Source organism: Plectrocnemia conspersa, unplaced genomic scaffold, assembly GCF_051122295.1.
Source record: "Plectrocnemia conspersa isolate PC_06_02 unplaced genomic scaffold, ASM5112229v1 ptg000010l, whole genome shotgun sequence".
NCBI lineage: Eukaryota > Metazoa > Arthropoda > Insecta > Trichoptera > Polycentropodidae > Plectrocnemia > Plectrocnemia conspersa.
Genome location: NW_028277174.1, coordinates 29882217 through 29904371, shown reverse-complemented (window position 1 = coordinate 29904371; position 22155 = coordinate 29882217). Strand labels below are relative to the sequence as shown.

The following is a 22155-nucleotide window of genomic DNA, read 5'->3' as shown; positions in this document are numbered from 1 at the left end:
AAAAATTCATGTCTTTTAATTAAATAATATTAAAAAAGCAAATCTATCCAAAAAATATTTTTTATCATTTCAGTGAAATCATATTTTAAAAATATATCATTTCAGAAAAATCATTTTAAAAATATGATAGTTATCCTTACCGATATTACTACCGACTTCTAATATCAGAGTATTGGTAGTGTATTCAAACCGAATTTTCGACAATAGGAGGGCGCAAAAACAATTATCACTTCTCAGAAGTCAAAAATTCACGTCAAAAGCAATAAAGCCGTGTCGGCGCCTTTGCAGTGGGAACGCTCGGTAATGAGCGTTCCCACTGTAACGGCGACGGCACGATTTTATTGCTTTTGACGTGGATTTTGACTTCTGAGAAGGGATAATTATTTTCTGCCCTCTCCAATTGGTCAAAATTCTGTTTAGATATGCTTCATCCGATTTTTTACTATATTGTTATAAAAAGTCTTAATATTCAAGGAGGGGGGGCAAATGCTCCCACCTGCCCCCCCCGCAAATGACGTCCCTAACCATAAATTATACATATATAATTTTATTTTTTTATAAATAAACCTGTCTAATACAGGGAGGTCATTTTAGATCTTTTCAGAGGAGGGTGGGGGCAAAAGTTGCCCAGTCTGTGGTCGTTCATTTTAATATCTCAATTTCATTAAAAGTATTTTTATTGCCAAATTCAAGGGGGGGTAAATACCCCCCCCTCTTGGTGCTATCTATTTTTTGGTGTTTGGTTAATTTGTTTAAGTTAGGTTATATATTTACTATGTTTTAAAAATATAGTAAATATTTACCGATATTACTACGGATTTCTGATATGAGAGTATCGAGTCAAGTGTATTTAAACCAAAATTTGGGCAATAAGAGGATTCAAAGACCATTATCATTTCTCAGAAGTCAAAAATTCACGTCAAAAGCAATAAAATCATGTGGGCACCATTGTAGTGGAAACTCTTGGTACTGAGAATTCCCTTGAATTTGTCCAGAAATGTGCATGTCATTTAATGATATAATGAAATGAATATATTAAAAAAAAGATCACTGACTGCCCAACTTTTGTCCCCCCTTGGAAAAATCTGAAATGACGTCCCTGCACACAACAAATATCATTAATCAATCAATCTTACCCAGTCTTGGCGAAGTTTGCCCAATACCGCATCATCCTCTTACTGAGCTCTATTTCATGCGGAGCGTGATTCTTGGCCGGATTCAAAGGCTCTCCAAAGACGAAGCTGATTTCGTCTCCATGAATGACGCCCGCCCAAGAAGGCCACGGACTGAGCACGCTTCGGTGTCTATAATAATACATGTAGACGTTGTTGCCCGTCTCGGCGTACCTATGAGCGAACTCGTTCACATTACATGTGAATTGATAATCTCCTACCATCTTATCCAAAGCGTCTCTGTTGCGCACCGGATCTTCCGGGTTCAACCAATCCGTGTATTCGAATACGATAGCCTGCCTAGCCACGTTGTTAACATACGGATTCAACTCTTTCACTGCCTGTAAGAACTCTTCACGGTTCACGTACACGTTCTCTTCCTTCCTGAACAACTCCGTCAAGTAATAAATGATGAAATAATGACCCTCTTCAGAATTAGATCCCATTAGAATATTAGTTTTTTTAAAGTTTTTCAATGCGACTGATCGCTGCGGAGTCTCGTCTAAGAACGCACCGTCTATAATAGGCACGAAGGGAAACTCGCAAATACCTAGAGTTCCCCACTCGTTGTTGACTAATTCGAGGGCGTCTTTCGTGCGCAGGCATTCGATCGCAGCGTTGACTTCTGAACGTTCGTGGGGACAGCCTACGGCTTCAGCTAGACGCAATCCGCGCAGAAGACTTTCTTCTCTGGAAATAATAGCCCAAGGAGCAGTCGGAGAGCCCGATTGCATGATAGCTTGCGCAAAAAGATTCCTCGATAGCGGCGAAAGTAGATGTAAAGATACTGATACAGCACCCGCAGATTCTCCAAACAGTGTAACGTTATCCGGATTACCACCGAAATCGGCGATATTGTCATGCACCCACTGCAATCCCATCAATTGATCGAACAATCCAGCATTCCCGGGAACGTCGGACGTATCGAAGAACAAGAAGCCTAACGAGGCTACTCTATACTGCATAGAAACAACGATCACGTTCTCTTCCGATACCAATATTTTAGAATCGTACACGTCCAACGTGTTCGTGCCAGAATAGAAGCCGCCGCCGTATACCCACAGCATAACGGCAGCATTTTTAGGCCGAGGCTTAGGTGCTATCACACTTATATACAAACAGTCCTCCGATATTAACGTATTGGGGTTCCACATAGCCGCTCCTGGAAACTCTCCAAATAGTGTATCTACAATTTGAGTGCACGAATTTGGCAATGTTGTGGCGTTAATAATTTCATTTCCCCAGCTTTCGACGGGCCTAGGATGCCTGAATCTCAGATTACCCAGGGGCTTTTGGGCGTACGGTATTCCGAGCCAAGCGTCCACTTCCTTTCCGGTGGCGGCCGTTAAAGTTATCCCTTGGACTCTGCCCTTCTTTGTTCGCACGATCAAAGGATCTTCTTCGACTGGATCTTTGAAACTATTCTTTGAATCAGACTCTTCTATTGTTGTTTTTTGCAACGCGTCGTCCCCAAGCGGATACTTATAATGCTGCTTCTCGTCCGGACTCGAAAGCGACTCTCTTCGCGTGAACTGTCTCTTCTTCTGCCCGAAAGGATTGAAGTTCTCTCCGTTGGCATCGTTTTCTGAACCTACTTCAATCTTCTCCAATTCGGGATTATATCGCACAGTATCTCCGTGTCCCAAATACACTTTCTCGTGCATCTCCTGCGATGTTTTATCGACGCCGTGCTTGTTTATTGATTTTTCATTAGCTATTTTCCTTAATTCTAAAATGCGATCTGAAGATTGCTCCTGCGACATGTGCCTCAACTTTTCTTGCGAATCGACGTTGGTGATGTCGCGCGAAGATTGGTACAAATCATCTCCTTTTAGCTTCTCCTTCAACTGAGGCTGTTCGACGTCGAAGTCGTCTCTGTACAGAGAATCCGGAGAGTCTGGATGATGTCTTGGGCGCCTTTCTCTCGGGGAAGCACCGGCGCCTGCTGCTAGTAAAGCCAGTAGCAAGGCACCTCGCCATTTCAGACACGAGGTCATCTGAAAGTTAGCCAAAAGTTAAAGAAACAAAATTCGTAGCAAAAATAATATTATATTTTACCTTGATGTCACCTATGATCGGCTTTCGTCTCCAAGATGACAGATTCTAGAGACCTTTCAACTGGATTAATCGCAGTGAACGTTATTTGTTTAGCAGCTTGCGGGTATTTCTCACATTTGAAAAATAAACTATGCTATCGAATTAGGCCTTCCATGTGATGTTTCGTAGAGGATTAAATCTGCAATAATAACAAAAAAAACGTTATTTAGTATGGAAGTAATATTAAGATAAGATATGATGATAAGATACGAATTGTGAAACAGGAATAGTAAAACTAACAACTCAAAACAGGTTCAAGACATGGTTCAGTTATGGATTATAAATCTAGAAAGTTAAATAGTGTGACGCTAGAAATCAGTGTCTTTTTAAGAATAAAGGAGAAACAAAACTTCTTAATTGTAAAACTGGGTTTAGAATAATAAAATGTATATAGTACGATGACAAATTTTTAATCCCTTGAGTAGAGTTAATTTTACGTATTTTTCCATAATTATTTATGTTGTTAATTAAATTAATTATAGAAAAAACAGTGATTTTCAACGTTTTATTGCCTTGATTTATTTTACTACTTGTTTGTATTATTATGGTTTAATAATTTTAACACTTTTCTATTATCAATTTTTTTTATTTATTTTAGTTTTTTTATATATTATTCGGCTATTGTGTATTTTTTTATACCAAATCAGAGGCTCTCAATATTTTTTTATAAAATATTTTTTGTTATGTTAATTAATTTATGTATTACTTTTTATAGAAATCATTTATATGAAATATAATTTAAAAAAATATTATATAAATATAAATATAAATTTATTTATTTATTATTTTTTAGTTATATATGTAAATATATAATTATCTGGGGTACCACAAAACAGTGAAAGATTGACTACCCTAAATGTACGGCCAAACCGCTCAAAGCGTTACTTTATAATATTATCCTTTTAATGCAATATAAATTATTTCATATAAAATAAAATATTAGTTTAAATCAGTTTTAGTGATAGGCACAATATAGAAAATGCTTTTGGGGATAAATAAAAAGCTATACAAAATATATTGATAAATTTGTAGATGGTAGCAAAAAAGACAATCATTTTATTTTTAAACATGATTTAAAAACTGGTCGATGGCAACCGTTGTTTGCCATCTTTGATAGACCTTTAAGTCTGTTACTCGAGAGCAGTCGTTTGAAGCGGATATGCCACAGAATAATTGACTCGTTTTCAGCACTTATATGGCAATAATAGTATTTTTTTTAATTTAAACCAATTTTTACATGTACACTGAGTGTACATCACATGTTTTTTGCACCGTAAAAAAAGGTTAGTTACATTCTTAAATCAACTATGAAATTTAAAAATATTTAAAAAATATTAGCAGCTGATGTTTTTGTATTAAACCACATTCATGCAGATTTAAAATGAAAAATAAGAAGATCTCTTAGAATTGATGGACAAAATACAGAATGCCTATAAGGAAAGTTGTTTATATTTCATTAAAATAGATAATACATTTTAAACATAATTCCCATTAAAGGCTATGTCATATAATTAAAAACAAGCTTTTTAAGACTCTCTTTGAATAACTTTTGTAATAATATAATAATGTTATCTACTCACTTATCGCTCTTTTACTTCGTTAAGAAGACACGATAATTTCCGTAGTTTTAATCATATCGGGATGAAATTTGTTATAAAAATAGCTCTTATAAATATCTCGGTCAAGTTCGTAAGTCAACTTAATAGGCTATCTTGTTTCAAAAACGTAAGAGGTCAAACATGTTTTATAATAAATATTATATATAGAAACCTACAAAATTTTTGAAGAGACACTCGTATATCCAGAAGAACAAAAACATGCCTATGATCATATAGGCATGAGTCGGAAGCCCGACGTCATTAAGTATGTATATTAAAATACGACGTCTCAGATTGACAGGGCTTCCATCATGTATGGATTACTCGAAGGTTGCGAAGCAAGAGAGTAAGACGAGGGCGTGCAGACCGAGATTACTTTAGTTGGATGGTATAATAAATTATATCCAAACGCAAAGTGAAAGAGGCAGACACATGTGAAGAGTTTCATATTTAAGATCAACTGGTAGGAGAGACTTATAACGAAGCAAGTATAATGAGTGATCACATATGTTTACCCTTTAACCTTTTTATACACTGTTATGCTATGGAATAAATTTAAAATTACAGCAACGTCTGATATAAAAAGTAGCAATAGTTTTTTCATATTTTAAATGAATTGTCTGCGTTTTTTATTAATATATCAACGAACAACGTCAGCATATTAATAAACTGGATGAAAACTTCAAAAGGCGAGTTGGAAAGTGCGGATGTACTATCTGATACTGGCTTAAAATGTCTCGTGGATGTTTCAGGACCCAAACAGAAGGGTTTAGACCAGTGGAGCAGCTAGCGAGCCGGGGCGGCATTTGCTTGGGGGCGGAATTTTCGCGATGGAAGGACCGTCTATGTAGTGTGATTTTTAAACTAAACGCAAATGCATGTAAATAAATAATGATAAATATATAAATAAATATATTACTACTAGGTAAATATATATTTTCACTAGTAAAAATATATATTTACCGATGAAAATGAATGATTTCACTGTAATGACATAATTTAATAAATATATTCGACACTGTTTTCTTAAAATTTTCTGAGAATTTCTAGTTTAGTATCAGGAACGTCATTTCAGCTTTTTCCAGAGAAGGAGGGGGGGGGGCAAAAGTAGGCTAGTCAGTGGGCATTATTTTTATATTTAGATTTTATTAAAATTCATTGTATTTCATTAAATGATATGCATTTTTCTGACCAAATTCAAGGGGGGGGCAAATGCCTTCACCTGCCTCCCCCCCCCCAATAACGTCCCTGTGGTCATCGTCGATTGCGTAGGACGAAAACCATGATGTTGTTCCACCAATATTTGTTGATAATGATCGCAAATATATCTATAGAGAATTTTTCTAATAATTCAGCTGGCCCAGAGAGCACTGTAATCGGTCTATACTTTTCAATGTTTAAAATATCACTTTTATATATTTCCACAGATAAGAGAACGTTGATTTTTCGAGAGATAGATTAAATATATGCTTTTGAGGAGCAGTCAGGCTGATTTTACAAACTTTTAAAATAAAACAAGGAATTATTTGGTCCAGAAGAACATTCCAATATCAACTTACTAAAGGTATATTTTAAATCCGAAAGCTTGATTTCCATGATAGTCAATAAGGAGGACCATGAATAAGGAGAGAGAGAGTGAAAATCATATGATCCGTCTGTGCCTTTGTACTGAATCACTCTCAGCTTGAGATTTTATATACTTTGCAAGAGTTTGTAGATAGAAGACTAACTTAGATTATGAGGAATAAGTATAATTTCAATGTAAAAAATACTAATTGAACTAAATCAGAGAAGCACATAATACGTTACGGTAATAAAACATTTCATGTATCAAAAAAGCAAAGGATCAACATTATAACTGCCTATTATATAGAAGAGTAAAATTCCTAGACTTTGTAATCTGTCGAGAGAATCAGAGAATCAGACTCGTGTAGAAATCCAGTCAAGCAGTGGCTGTGGATAACGATCTTCATCAATGAAACGACGACGATATGTCACAACTAAGATGGAGATTCACAGCTCATTATCTTCGTGCCGCACCTTGAATTTTAAAGAGTCTACGTTGTCATCAAAAAATGAAATATGATCTTTCATTACGATAGCGTTTTTAAGAGCCAATATATCTAGGGCTCTCGCGTTAATCTCACTTCATAAAAGCCGAAATTTGATAGCCAAACGAAAATTACGCCACATTACGCCCGGATATAAAGTTTTCCAGGGGCGGAAAATTTTAGTTGTAATTGTCTACGTGTCGCGCTTGCAGAATCGCCAGAAAGCTTCTGTCTCGCTCGATCCAGAGTGACCCGAGCCAGAGGAGCGAGAGGGTTGCGCATTTCATTTGAAATATGGCCGAGTCGTGAATATAAAAAAGGTCTTGAATATAAAAAGGCCGAGTTTATTATATAACCCGCAGTTTGCCACTGTGCCAACGGCGCACAGTGGTTGATTTAGCCATTTTAAGTGGTAAATATTTGCATGCTACAACATTCATTATAATAAATGGACATGAGAATGAACATGTTTAAAACAACATAAGTTTGTCACCTTATGCAGTTGATAATAATTGGGTGTAAATCAAAATTATAACTGAAATAATTAAAATAAAAACATCTGTTTGTGGACATTTTAATATATTGCATAGGTGATAATGTTAAAGAAGTTGTAGATGATTTAAATAATCAATTAATTATAATATAAATATGGTTAAAAAATAATGTACCTAAACTAAATGTATGTTTATTAATTAAAAAAATATTTCGAAATCATTTGCTTTGCATATTAAATTGCCTATTGATGTTACTCACAATGTGCTCAAAATTATTAACAAATTTCGTAACAGTGCTGCGGCAACTAGAGTGCAGTGGAGTACATTTTAGAAACCAGTGGCTTATTTGCTACAGATTATTCAAGGAGTGAGTGTTTGTTTAAAGTGACTAAAGAATTAGTTTCTATGATTAGTCTGCATTGAATAACTACAGACGAAAATGCTAACAATGTACAATCTGAAGTGAAATTGACTAAAAGTGTCACATCTGATGGTAGTAAAAATATGTGCAGAACGAGTAAACGCTTAGTTGAAAAATTGTGAAGCTTATAAAAATTCAAGCCTCTAATTATTCATCGTATCATTCACCAGCAGGTACTTTGTGGGAAATATCTCAATCTATCGAGTGTTATTTTTTATTAGAAATGAAAGCCAAAGATCCTGACTTGTTTTACAATTGATAGTATTGTGGGTAATTATCTTAGAGTTTGACATATAGAAAGCAGTTAAATAGTTTGGGAGTTAAAAATTTACTTCCTATAAAACAGCAAATATTTATGTCAATAAGATGAAAAAAATCTTAATCATTAAGCGATTTTGCGCAGCAGTTTACTTTATGTATGTTAATGGTGTTTTTAAACTATTAAAAATTACCCTTATACTTATTCTACTTCACAAACATTTTTCGTATAATATATTAAAGTATATTACTTTCTTTTGCGATTAAATAAATCGACCACAGTGCGGCAGATGAAAAAAAAAGCTCCGATAGGCACTAGAGGTCCGACCTGTGACCTATTCTGTATCAGCTGCATTCGGTCAAAGCAAGCGCGAATCGATTCGTTAGCATAAAGTCCAAACTACCAAATTGGACTATATCAAACCGAAATTGGTGCTTATTGCGAAATTGTTGAGTATAATTGCTTCACAATTATACTCAGCCGGCCAAAGTTTCGAGTGGTTAAGCTCGAGCTTAGCGCACGAAGCACTTAATGAATATTGTGATATAGATCCGTCCCATAACTAAATTTCTAAAAATAATCATCAATCGCGAAAATCTCCGCGTATATTGATTGAGTCTTTTTTAATTTTTCACACGCACACATGGCTATATATATTAGTTCGAGTACTAAGAAATCGGCCTCTATTAATTAGGCTTTCTTATCTGCGACGAACGGAAAGGGTAAATTGGGACACTGCGGCAATATTTTCCGAGGATTTTCAAAAGCGTCAACTACTGACCCTGAATGCCTCTTATCTGTTTTTGTATTATAAAAGACATTAAGATTGAACTCAAAGCGATAAATAATTAAAAGTAGGACACATACCCTTAAGTTTTTACTAGGTCACCACTTAACTACTAGAAAATGCTCATACATTTCTAATACGCTAATGACTTCTTACTAACGATTTCTGTCATTATGTGAATTAAAAACTTTATATTTATTATTTATTAGATGATAAAATTAGAAAATTTAAGGCGACTTATTAAACAACTAAGTTGTTATTATTAGAAACTTGTTATTCTTAACTGAAAATAATTAAAAAAATGACTGTAACAAATAAAAATATTTATATAATATTTTCACTGTGTATTTCAAAAATGCATACATTAACTAGAGAATGTATGAACTGACACATCACTTTACATCAGTTACAATACACAAACAAAAAATAGTTATTGTATACTCTCACTGTTTGGTGGTTGTCAAAGTATGCAACATTAAAAAACATATTAATTTAAAAGGTATTTTAAACCACTTCTTGCAAATTTATATAATCCTTCTTTTGAGTAAATATGTTGCAGAGAGTTATTCATGGGGTGTTCACTGTTCTGACCAACGCTCGCTCGCTCGCACCTAACCTGTCTAACTCTAATTGTTTTCATTGTTCGTTAACGATGTAACTAGCTCACGTTGAAGAGTTCACACATTCACTAGTTGAAGCATACATTATCTAATGAAAGTATACACAAAATGTAGCATTGTAAGCTTGAACTAAAATTTATATTTTGTGCATACTTTGCCTAGCCATTGTATACTTCACCGAAATTCAACACTTAAACTGTAACAGATGCACACACAAAAATAAGTCAAATGCTTAGCAATTTTAATATCAAAAATGTTGAGTGCCCTACTCATTTTTAAATGAGTTAACATTAAATATCATAAATAGCAATATTGATATTCGATGACCATTTTTTAATAAAAAATATGAGATAATTGATTACATAGATTTACTAAAATTTCAGTATTGTTAATTCAAACTATTTTTTATGTTAGATGAAAATATAACTTATTTATTACAAAAATATTGTTCATCAATTAGTGTTATATCAAACTAACATAAAGTAAACAGCTGCAAAAAACAATCGTAGACTTAGGATTTTACAACAATTTGGTATAATATAAAAAATATGGGTTGTGTACAATTTTTTATTTTAAAGAATTTATTTACGTGATTCTGATAAGTAAAAAATAACTAATTCTGCGGTTACAATTTAATACAATAAAACTATAATACACTTAAAATTTAAAATAACAATTAAGCAAAGTAAAAGGACAATAAAAATAACAATTATATAATGATATGTATGTAATATTTATTGATTTAATTTTATTTGATTAAAGCTGCACGAATTTATAAAAAAAAATATTTTTTAATTTATTTGCAATTTTTCCTATTTGATTTTGATGAATCATTAAAGGTTTTAAATGCAATATATTTTAAAGAATTTATGACAAAAGTCACAGAAAAATCTTAAGGGATGTGTAAATCTTTGGCAGATCTAATTTCAATTTTATGTAGCTTTTTCCTGAATTTAAATTTAGTATTCATAGCACAATACATATCTATATGTTGGATGACTATGAATATGTGCATTTCCTGTGTATTGTTTCGGAAAGTAAATGGCAAAAGTGACTTTTCCATAAATTTTAACTTATTGGTCAAATGAATTTTAATGTATTGTAGTTATAAACAATAATATAGTCTAATAATCTGAAAGCCAACGTTCATTTGCAAGGAACAATTTCTCGAAGACACCACAAATATATATATTTTGAAAAATAAAAAATAAATCTTGTAAAAAGAGTTAATTACTTGATTTATAAAAAAATATATTGCACATATATTTGCATTTATAAAAAAGTTTAATGATATTCATATTAATTAGAAAAAAATATGTCACAAACTTGTTTTGAATATTTGCACTTAAAATGTTTGGGAGCCTTTCTTATGTTTTTTTACTTATATGTATAATATTATATAATATATGCACATACATATATGTATTATATAATATATGCACAATACTTATATGTATTATATATGCACATACAAATCGTTTACCTTTGATAGAATTTTTGTGGAAAATTTTATATTTATTAATTTTATTCATAATAAAAGTAATTTTGTGTATAATAATATTTTCTCATGGCTATAAAAACATTTAAATACCGGAAATAAGCTCTAATAATAATCAATAATATAAATGTATTTAAAAATTATAAATTATATTTTAACGCCAAAGTGCTGAAATTGTTAATAAAAAAAAGATAACAGAAAAACGAGACTTCAGTGTTAAATAATTTATAAAATATTCAATTAATATTATATGTAATAAAGTTTAAAATTTGATAGCCCTTAAGTATTTTTTGTTTGCATTATTTATTTATTTAAGACCAAATAATTTAAACTGCAACCGTTGGATCTTACTTTAACAAAAAATGGCAGTGCCGAATATCTCCACCGGGCAAGTACAACAAAAATTCCAATCAAAGATGATCATTATACAGATATATGTATATTAAAGAATACGTCAATATATATGTATTATAATAAAATACTAAAAAAAACAATGTTAATATGATTTTAATTAAAAATATTTAACTAGTATATTGGTAATTTAATTATATTTTAATTAAACAGTAAAAATAGATTTAACAATCAAACACTATGTTTAGAATTTTAACTGTCTATAGAATTTTTGTGTGCGAAATAATTTAGTTACTGTACCGCACATCCAAATTGCACATTTCAGATGGTAAAAAATCTACCGCTTTGTCATTAATTGATGCCAAATAAATGAATAAGGTATGTAATATACAAAAACAAAGAGTCTGCTTCCGCCTCAAATCAATTCCATTGTTCAAAAGATCAAGGACTGGAAAGAACGATAGACTTTCTCTACATTATCTCAATGATACATAAGTCAAAACATTGCCATAGATAATCAATTCTTGACTACAAGCTGAGAAAAGTCCGATCTTGTCCAACCAAATACCTTAAATTTCCAAGAGTTCAGCTCTATCTTCGATACGACTTGAAAGACTACGCTAATGCTGCGCTACAACAACGACATATTTTAAAGTATATTATTTATTTTAATTTTAAGATAAACGTGTACCTTTGATCAGTAATTTAAATTAATGATCCAAAGTTAAATAATCAGGTATTTCAATAAATAACAGCAATATGCATGATATTTATGGCTCCATAAATATTAGTTATAAAATATAATCCCTTGATTTATAATTTATGTAGTAAAAATTAATTTAGTATTATCATCACTACTGACGATTTGTTCAATTATTACTGACTGTATATCACAAAATTATTGCCTAAACTTCGATGCTCACACAAAAGACATTAAAATCAAATAAATTTAAAAGAAAACTACTAAAAATATATAATTAACAGTCTAAATAAATATGTATATAAATACAAAAGTTAAGAGTTGAAGATGACAAAGTTTAAGAAAGCTCTATTATTAATAAATAATTATTTTTTCTTTAATTTCATTCTAAATTCAAGTTTAATTATGTTTTGACAACAAATGCTACGAAGAGCATGATCATGATTAAACATATTGCCATTACTTGTTAAAAGCGTAAAAAATTAACAGCTATTGTTAGTTGCAATATGCAGAACAAGTACATTCGTCACGCCAGTGTTATAAAAGCGCACCTGATTATCGCTTATTTTAGGTAGTTAAAAACCATTTGCAAATGCACCTAAACAAACTACAGTGCAATGTGCATATAATAGTTACAGTTAAAAGTCATAGGCAATAACATGTTCTAAAGAAAGTATGGGACCTTACCTACCGGCCCATTAGCAACCAGTAGCTTTGAAGATTTGCATTCTGGACCTAAGCTATCAATATCAACGACTGTGGCCACGTTTCTTTGGCATCACTATCTATTGTATATTAGAAAAGAAAGATGGACTAGAGAGGTGAATGAGAAATAAGCGGGCTGAATTGATTTAGCGAGAGCGAGGAATATACCCTATTTTCAAAAGAGTATATAAGTACTAGCATAGCTCGGAATACGCTGAAGCATTTAGAGCATCAAGTGGAGTTACGCCGAATATCGACCGAAATGTAAAAGACCGAGGAAGCAGCCGCAGCGCAACTACAAGAGTTTCATTCTGATTTTAAGTTTGAGTATGTTTTGACAACATATTAATAAATGAGACACAGTTTTAAAAAAAATAATGAAATGGCACACCTTGGCTATGACATTTCTATTTTCCACTCCATGTCTTCGAACAAAAAAAAACGCTAGATTAAGCATATCATAACGTGTACATAGATATCTTAAGTATCCATAAAAAGGTGAATTTCCGCGAGGCCTTTGAAAGCAAGCCTAGATAGTTTAAAAATCGATCCAAAAGCCTAAAGTAAACTCCGACCCTCGCCAAGGTTTATCCTCGTCGAGCAAATATCTGTTATACCGGGGTAGCTTTTTTGCATATTGACGACCTTGTCGCGTCGAATTAGCCATTGTGGAGTGGTGGTGATTGTGGTGGCAGGTGTGGTCAAGGGGCTGTATCGATTGGGCCCGAACCCGCACTCGTTGCACTCTCTATCATACAGCTTCCGACTATCATAGTGTATTCTGTGTGCTCTCGGAACAATACGAATCGATATTCAGAACGTTGTATACACCTGTGTATGTGGATTCAACGTGTGGACAAACATATGTACAGATATTTTAATATCATAATAAAATAAAAAATTAAATTAAAATCAGAAAGTTTGTAGGCTTGCTGGGAGTTCATCTGAACTCTTGTGTGTTCCAAATTCGAAGCGAAGAGTTGTCAAGTAGAAGATATAAAAGTCATGTTCGCACTTACATATTTTTTAGACAAAAAAGCTACTTGGCTCTCCCCTATTCTCGATCATTAAGCCAATGCGGTTGGGGCGGAAACAGACTATATTGTTGTATATGATTTTTTTAATAAGAATTATTTTGCGTAACAGCTAGAATTTTCGACACTTATACTGGTTATTTGTATTTATATATTTGACATATACGTGCGCTTATTTAACGAATAATTACATCAGAATTTAGTCTCACGCTAAACGGGCCATACCTCAAATTATACGGTAGATAAGTTCCGGGAAATTTCACGTAAATCAAGGCATAACACACATACAAAAATTAAAGATAGGTTACAAAAAAAATTAAACCCGCGTAAATCAAGAATTAGAACTCCATATAAAATTGCGAGATATGTTATAAAAAAAAATAGTATAAAGCAAACATACATATGTACATTTACGTATATCAATACAAAAAATGGTAGTGTGGAAAAATATTATTTATTACTACTTTACAATAATAATATGTACTCGAAAATATTACTCAACAATTCTTTATAATATGTACATAAATTAAAACGGGGTAGCAATTTTAACATTTTTTTATTTAGCTGCTGTATTCTGATCTAAACTTTATTTAACCGCGTTAAAGCAAAACCGCGTAAATCAAGATATGGGTGTATTCAGTAAATATACCAAAACTATTTTATTTTCTTCGTAGATTATTATACATACATATGACTTAGGTCAAAAATCATATTTAAAGTTCAAGTAGTTCAAACTTTGAACTAGAATGAAGCAAATTAAAATATAAAAGGACTAGTGCTAAGTGTAATATATTATTTATAATACAATATATACTTATATATTAATTATCTTATAAGCCTTATTAAATAAATAGATATGTACACATGTATTATATAAATGAAAAAGGTTTGTTTAGACGCAGGGAAAAACTCCACGCGTTGATTGCGGCACGTGGATATAAAGGTTGTCCTGTAGTACATTTAGCACAAATGAGATGGAGGATTAGAGTAATTAGGCTAATGGATTATTTGATCTGATGGTGTTTATCAAACATAAAAGGAGGGTAATTACATTGCTTATCAATTGAAAGCTCGTGTGTTTTAATATCACAGCGATGAAATATTTATTATTATTAAAAATAATATTGAGGAATTTCTTAAGTTATTTGTATATAAAATAAAACGGATGTTTTCTATCTGAAAATACGAGTGAGTTTATCTTAATAACACTGAGTTCCTGTATAAATGTTAATGTAATCAAACACTTATTGATCTTTCACATTTACCAAACCGCATACAATTTCTGTTTTTAATCAATGCCAAATCAAACATACGTTTAATTTTAAGCAAAATATTTGCAGAAAACTATATATATATATACTAAATAAATCGATCAAAGCAGCTGTTTCTTACAAGAGAACTGAGTGAGCTTCAAATATTTAGATAAGCACCAAGACTCCAAGATTAAATGTAATCAACATATCGCGGAACTCGGCTACAAATAACTTGCTGCCATTGCGGCATGAAAACCAATATTTAAGTGCTGACCCACAGTTTATTTTATTTTATTTTTAGATTAAATTAAGACCATCGTGGTCTAACAGGTTACTCCAATGCGCCACGATGGTCAAAAACAAATTTTAAATTTACGAAACAAAAATAACGTATTTATACATAAATAGAACAATAACAAAAAATTATAAAATATTAACATTAAGTGATACAAACTGGATCAGCTCATCGTAGCTAACATTAAGCAGTCAATATGTAATGCCAGCGTATTAAGGAGCCGGATGACCACAGCTATAGGCGAGTCGGCAAGTGCGGACGTCCTAGCCTTAACGGCCATCAAAAAAGGACGCAATCGTGATTCTCGAAAATGTTCCGGAGCCCAAAACTGGAATTCTTCAAGAATAGCTGGATTGTCGACAGCACCTTTTAGTAATTTCAAAAAATGCTTAGCGACATACAACTTTCTGCGAATCATATCCCAACGCTCCTAAAAGAAAGGCGCTGGGATATAAGTACGGATAATAACCAAATGTCCTTTTGTAAAGGTATCTTAAATACCTTTTTTGAATTTTTTCCACTAAAAGGGAACATTTGGCTGTTCGGGGATTCCAAATTATAAATGCCGATTCAAGAAAGTTACGAACTATGGTGTCATAGAGGATGCGAATAACTGACGGATCGTCAAAGTGAAAGGCATTCCTCATAACAAAGCCGAGCATCTTGGAAGATTTATCACAGACGTCGTGTATGTGTAGAGAGAACCTCCATTTGCTCTCGAAAGTGATTCCGAGATCTTTAGTGGAAGTTTCTCTAGTCAAAATGTTACCACCGAGATGGTAGAAATAAGCTGATGACAAATGGGATCAAGAAAATGACACAGTATGGCACTTTCCGACACTAAAGGGCAGACGGTTAACGGAAGCCCATCTCCACAGAGTCTAAATCACTTTGTAGAGAGAAGGAGTCCACAACAGATCGAATGCATTTATATAATTTTAAATCATCTGCGTACAGAAGAAAACTTGAATTTGTAATTGCTGTATTTATGTCATTAATAAATAACACAAAAAGCAGAGGTCCCAGATTGGATCCTTGAGGAACCCCCGAAGAGGTAAAATATTCTTTTGACAATTGTCCACTGTAGGTTACAAACTGTCTACGATTGGTTAAATAACTCGAGAATAACCGAGTTAAATTATCTGAGCAACCGAGGTTCGACAATTTATTTAATAATAACCTATGACAAACTTTGTCAAATTTGTGATTGCTGTATTTATGTCAATAATAAATAACACAAAAAGCAGAGGGCCCAGATTGGATCCTTGAGGAACCCCCGTACATTTACAAGAACTGGTAATTTTCTAACGATTGCTAGGAATAGAGTAACACCAGTAATTATTTTTATAATAAAATAAACTAAATGGCAAATTCTAAGACAAGAACGCTGATACGTTTCTTATATGTTAAGAATTCATTACACATTTTAATAAAGAAATGTATAGAAACAGATTACATACTATGTTTCTTATAAAACATGACGAAATAATATCAAATCTAAAACTAACATAAAAAGACACGGAATTTTTAATTTATTAAAATAAGGTTATATTATTATATTTTTGAGGAGTGAGAAAGTATTTTATATATCAGATAATTTTGTATTTAGATTAAGATACGTAATCGTTTAATGGCAGTTGTATGTTCATACATTATATAATAGTTTTATGTTTATAAATGCGTTGATACATTCATATTAAATAACCTAAAAATTATGAATAGAAACCCTGTTTTAGTCAGTTTCTTTACATACTGGATTCCTACATTTTTATAAGCCTAATCGTATTCAATATATATTCTAGTGAACAAGTCTCTAGAGAAAATGAAATAGATCTATGTTTTTCTGACCACCTAAAAAAATAAATTATTTTGGTTTTTCTGAAAAATATTTATATACATATACTCTGTAATAAAAATGATATATGATATAGCAATTAAAAATACATAATTATCTTTTTTGATATGTTAACTGCACTGCGGCAGTTAACAAAATTCGCGTATAACGCTTGAAAATTTAAGTTAAATAATGGCTTTAAGCTGAATTTATTTTATATGTCTACATATATGAATCAAATATGTTTACATACATTTTTATTTTGCTATAAATAATAGAATACCATTATTTTTAATTTTATACACAGCATCAAAAATCAATTGGGCATATTTATATTTTTATCAAATACAACAATAGTTAAAAACTCTATGATTGGTCGTTCGCCGTGAGATTAATCAATTCATTGAAGACCAATAAAAGGGCAGAATTTAAAAGCACATTGTATTATTTAAATATCGCTTACATTCCAAGAGTTCAACCCAATTTTCGATACGACGACGCACAAATTGTACAGCCACATTGTAATTCAAAAATAATTAATAAATCAAAACACATGAATTTATTTATTTATATTTGTAAATCTATCGCTGTAACAATAGGGTCTGTTTTTAATTAAATACTAATTACTTTAAATATATTTCAATTAAGCTCAGGTGAAATCATTTTTAATGATAAAATTTTATTCTTCTTTGGACTTGTATTAAAGATTATAAAGGCAGAAAATATTTTTTAAATATTACATTATGTTTCAGTTTTGTTTTGTTAGTTTTATGTACAATTTGTTTTCATTTGTTTTATTAAACTTTTTTAAATATTGTATGTAAATACTATTTAGTGAAATCTTATTGAATAAGTGTTCTTGATCTGTATTATTTTTTTTGCTTTGATTTAACTGCTATTTATTTAAATATTCCTTACATTATGTATATAAAAATATTTAATCAACCATAGCATAAATTAATTCAGTTTATTATATTTATGCACACAAGTTCAATGAAATTTACAATACGATGTTCCCAACGATGTCAATAGGAAGTAGAAAACCGGATAACCCTTAATTGACAGTTGCGACTGTTAAAGTGGTCCCTTCTGATTCGAGTTCCGAAATAGAATACCGACTGACGTTTATAGACACCATGAAGAAGTAATAAAACGTATAAAAAATATATACGCTGTTGAAATTTTAATTTAGAAATGCAATTTAAACCTTGTGTCAAGAGATGAGGGGTAATAATTAATCGAAAACCACGTGGGACATATTATATTGTTGAAATTTAAATGGTCTTCTCGGAATTCGCTCCTCTCTCCGAGCAAAATTGCCAATAGAATATTCAATATAAATAATTAGCCGGAAATAACGGTCGCTGGGAAATCATAATGGAAAAGTTATGTTCTGGTCTGCTTCCAATAAGCGATGAATGGAAACCCACTTCGGAAAATTCATTAGAAAGTACATTATTATGACGACGGTCGCGTTTCTCGGAATTCAATTTTGTATTGTCCTTTGTGATGCGTCCTTCCATTTTATTACTCTTATTATAATTTATATACATATATATATTTAAGAGAAATGAAGATTATCTTTCACCAGCACGATGATTTTACAATGGTATACGTGATTTGAATTTCTATGGTGTCTGGAAGATTGGAAATAATAATTATAATTTTAAACTCGTATAATCTAAATACAAGAAAAAATAGATACTGTGAAAAAAAGTGGCGTTCATGATAAAATGATTGGAGTCATATGCATTATCAATTAAAAACAAATAAAACTTTAAGAAGAAAATCGTTTGAAAAACCATTTAACTATTAAGGATATGTTAGATCAGATATAATGCGCGTGTTGGGTGCCGAAAAAGTAAGCAAGCGCAAAATTCCATGTCATTATGATTAAAAATATTGAAAATTATATAAAAAGTGTTCTAAAGATGTATTATAAGACAATCACAAAGTTAAATGGGATAAAAAGCTGTTTAGTCAAATCACGTACAAAAAAATAAAGTGAACAAAAAACTTGTTACTTAATCGAGGTTTAAGAGTATTTGAGAGTAAGAATATTTTTAAAATATAGTGTGAAATACAAATGCAGATATGGAGCAATATATGAAATGCGATGTCTGTCGAAATTCAAGGACGACCCTGATTAAAATCTACGACAAAAGCGATAAAATCGTGCCGTCACCGTCGCAGTGAAAACGCTCGGTTATCTAACGTTCATATTAATCTAATTTATAAGAATATTACATCTTACAATAAGTGAGAATCGAATGAAGCAGATCTAAACCAAATTTTGACCAATAGGAGAACGCAAAAAACAATTATCCCTTCTCAGAAGTAAAAAATCCACGTCAAAAGCAATAAAATCGTGCCGACACCGTCGCAGTGGGAACGCTCGTTACCGAGCGTTCCCACTGCGACAGTGCCAACACGATTTTATTGCTTTTGACGTGAATCTTTTACTTCTGAGAAGTGATAATTGTTTTTGCGCCCTCCTATTGATCAAAATTTAGTTTGAATTCACTTTAATCAATACTATATCGGTAAGTCCAGACAAACCATAGAGCAATATGCGAGATGCGACGTCTTTCTGTACTTTTTTTCCCGCTTATTTACCCCCGAGTTGGCTTAGTTTGTATTTTGGAATAGACCTAATACAAGTTCTAAGATTATAAATAGTTTTAGAAATTTCATTAAAAAGTTGGGTTTGGTTAATTCGTGCAGGTTAGGTTTGGGTTTGAACAGAAAATTTTTGTATCGCAACTGTCATATTGAGTTTCATATATATTTTGGAGCAGCATATAATTTCACTAGCGCCCATCAGTTAAATTACATTTTCGCTAGTATCTACTAGTGAAAATATATTTGGACTTCACTAGTTAAAATATAACTTCACCAAAAAATACACCGGTAAATAATGATAACTATGTAAATCATATATTACTTATAGAAAAGTTAAAATTATATAATTTTATTAGCACCTGTCAGATAAATTACATTTTCACTAGTAAAAATGTATTATGATATGATTTCACTGAAATTTCATATTTAAAAAATTGTTTCTATATAAAAAAATTACATCTCAAGTTTAGTATTATTTTGAAATGTACTCCTTTTAAAGATAAATGTTATTCTTTTTCATTTATGCATATGCAATAATAATTTAATTTGTTAAGTCGCTTAGTTCATTGTTAAAATAATTATATCAAGACTATCCGACGACTATGAGAAACGACTTCGACTACAAATTCGTGTTAAAAGCGTAATAAATAAACTGGTTATCAATCTTTCGACTTGTTTCATAAGTATGTTTTTATACTGACGTACATGACGATCGGAGATTTAGACGGATTATGTAAATGCATGAGATTACAGTAATTATCCGGTTGTTTAAACTACAACGGTTACACAAGAGCATTATTAAAATAAAGAAAGCTGAAAATGCCAACTCTAAATCATAGCAATTGGTCTAAGCGCCAAAAATAGATAGAGAAAAAAACTGCTTCATGTTAACCAACGTGTTCAATTATTTTTTTGTATTTTTTATTAAAAATCTAATTATCATAACTTTTTGTCTGTTTTCTCAATGAATCATGATGGCTATTATACAATTAAACATTAAGAAACAGCAAACATACACCTAAAATAGATTCAATAGCACCTTACCACATATTTTTTACAGCTATCGCCAAAACATCCTTGTATTTGACAAGCTGTTCGTTGATAAGTTGGATGGCTCGTGTAATTAAAGCGTTCTCAAGCGCTGACGTCTTGTTCGCAACAGGCAAGAATAAGGGATGCGATCGCGACTCTTTAGAACACTATAAAACTTGCAGTCGAATGACATGTTATCAACAACGCCACCCAGCAACTTTAAGAAGTTGTTGCGAAGACGCTGCGCACATAATGCAATGAATGTATCCCAAATATCTCAGTTTTTCAATTTTATTTCACAACAAGTACTTGGGTTCATTTGTATTTCAGACAATGGAGCCATACACAATGGAGCCATACTTGTACAGAGCACGAATCGCCAATAAAATATTGAAGTGACACGCGCTCCGCATAAAGAAGCCGAGCATCCTCAACGCTTTATCGCAAATTTTGGCGATGTGCATAGAAGATTTGTATCCCTGCTCAAACGTCCCTTCAAGCATTGACGAAAGTATTTCTGGGGAAAACACATATGTTTTAACTGTAAAAGGATCTGGAAAGTGTGACAACGTGACTTTTGAAAGATAGACCATCTTTACAGCGACTAAGCACTTTCAGATCATCATCATATAATATGCTGCATCTACATATATCGTTATTGAAGAGCATAAGATCCGAATTAGATCTCTGTGATACTCTAGAATGAGCAAAATACTCATCGGAGTGACGATTGCTATAGCTGAATTATAATAAGCTTGTACATGTCGGGAACTTTAATCAAAAGCTTTCATCGAGCAGAACTTCGCGGAGCAACGACCGAGATAGCTGCCGCTTCCCTCTTCACGCAATCCAATAATTCAACTCGATTTTCAGCGACGACTGAATTTTACGAAGCGCAGTCAATATCTATACTATAGTAATTACAGTAAAGTCCTTTCATATAAACCTTAAATTTTATATACTATATACCGCTAATTCAGAACAGCTTATATGTATAATTAATTGTGAGTTACACAAATAAAAAAGTTGACAAAAATATTTTTAAAGTGAACTTTTAAATAAATTTATTTTTTAGATTGATATGGGCCGAATTGCTTTTATTTATTTATTAATTTTTTGCTGTAAAGAAAATTTTGCATTATGCTTTATTTACCTATTTATTATGACTTTTTACAACATAATTAGACTTGGAGAAAACTGGCCTTAATATAATAACTGTATCGCTTCAACACATGCTTCGAAAGACTCATTGGATCAAGACATCTATAACGCTCGCGGCCTTTTCTATTTTTTTTGCTGCGCAGTAAAATTAATGTATTTTTTCTTTGTGAG

General features: G+C 31.9%; 1 protein-coding gene across 1 annotated transcript in view; it reads right to left on the bottom strand.

Moving 5' to 3' along the window:
- Nucleotides 1-22155, bottom strand: part of LOC148231310 (acetylcholinesterase-like) — a 40269-nt gene that overhangs the window by 583 nt on the left and 17531 nt on the right. The window contains exons 2-3 of the mRNA XM_088193905.1: nt 3231-3408; nt 1137-3169 (exon numbers count right to left, since the gene is read on the bottom strand). Coding sequence (XP_088050031.1) covers nt 1137-3169 — 2033 coding nt within the window. The 5' untranslated portion in view covers nt 3231-3408. The remainder of the gene's footprint in view (nt 1-1136; nt 3170-3230; nt 3409-22155) is intronic.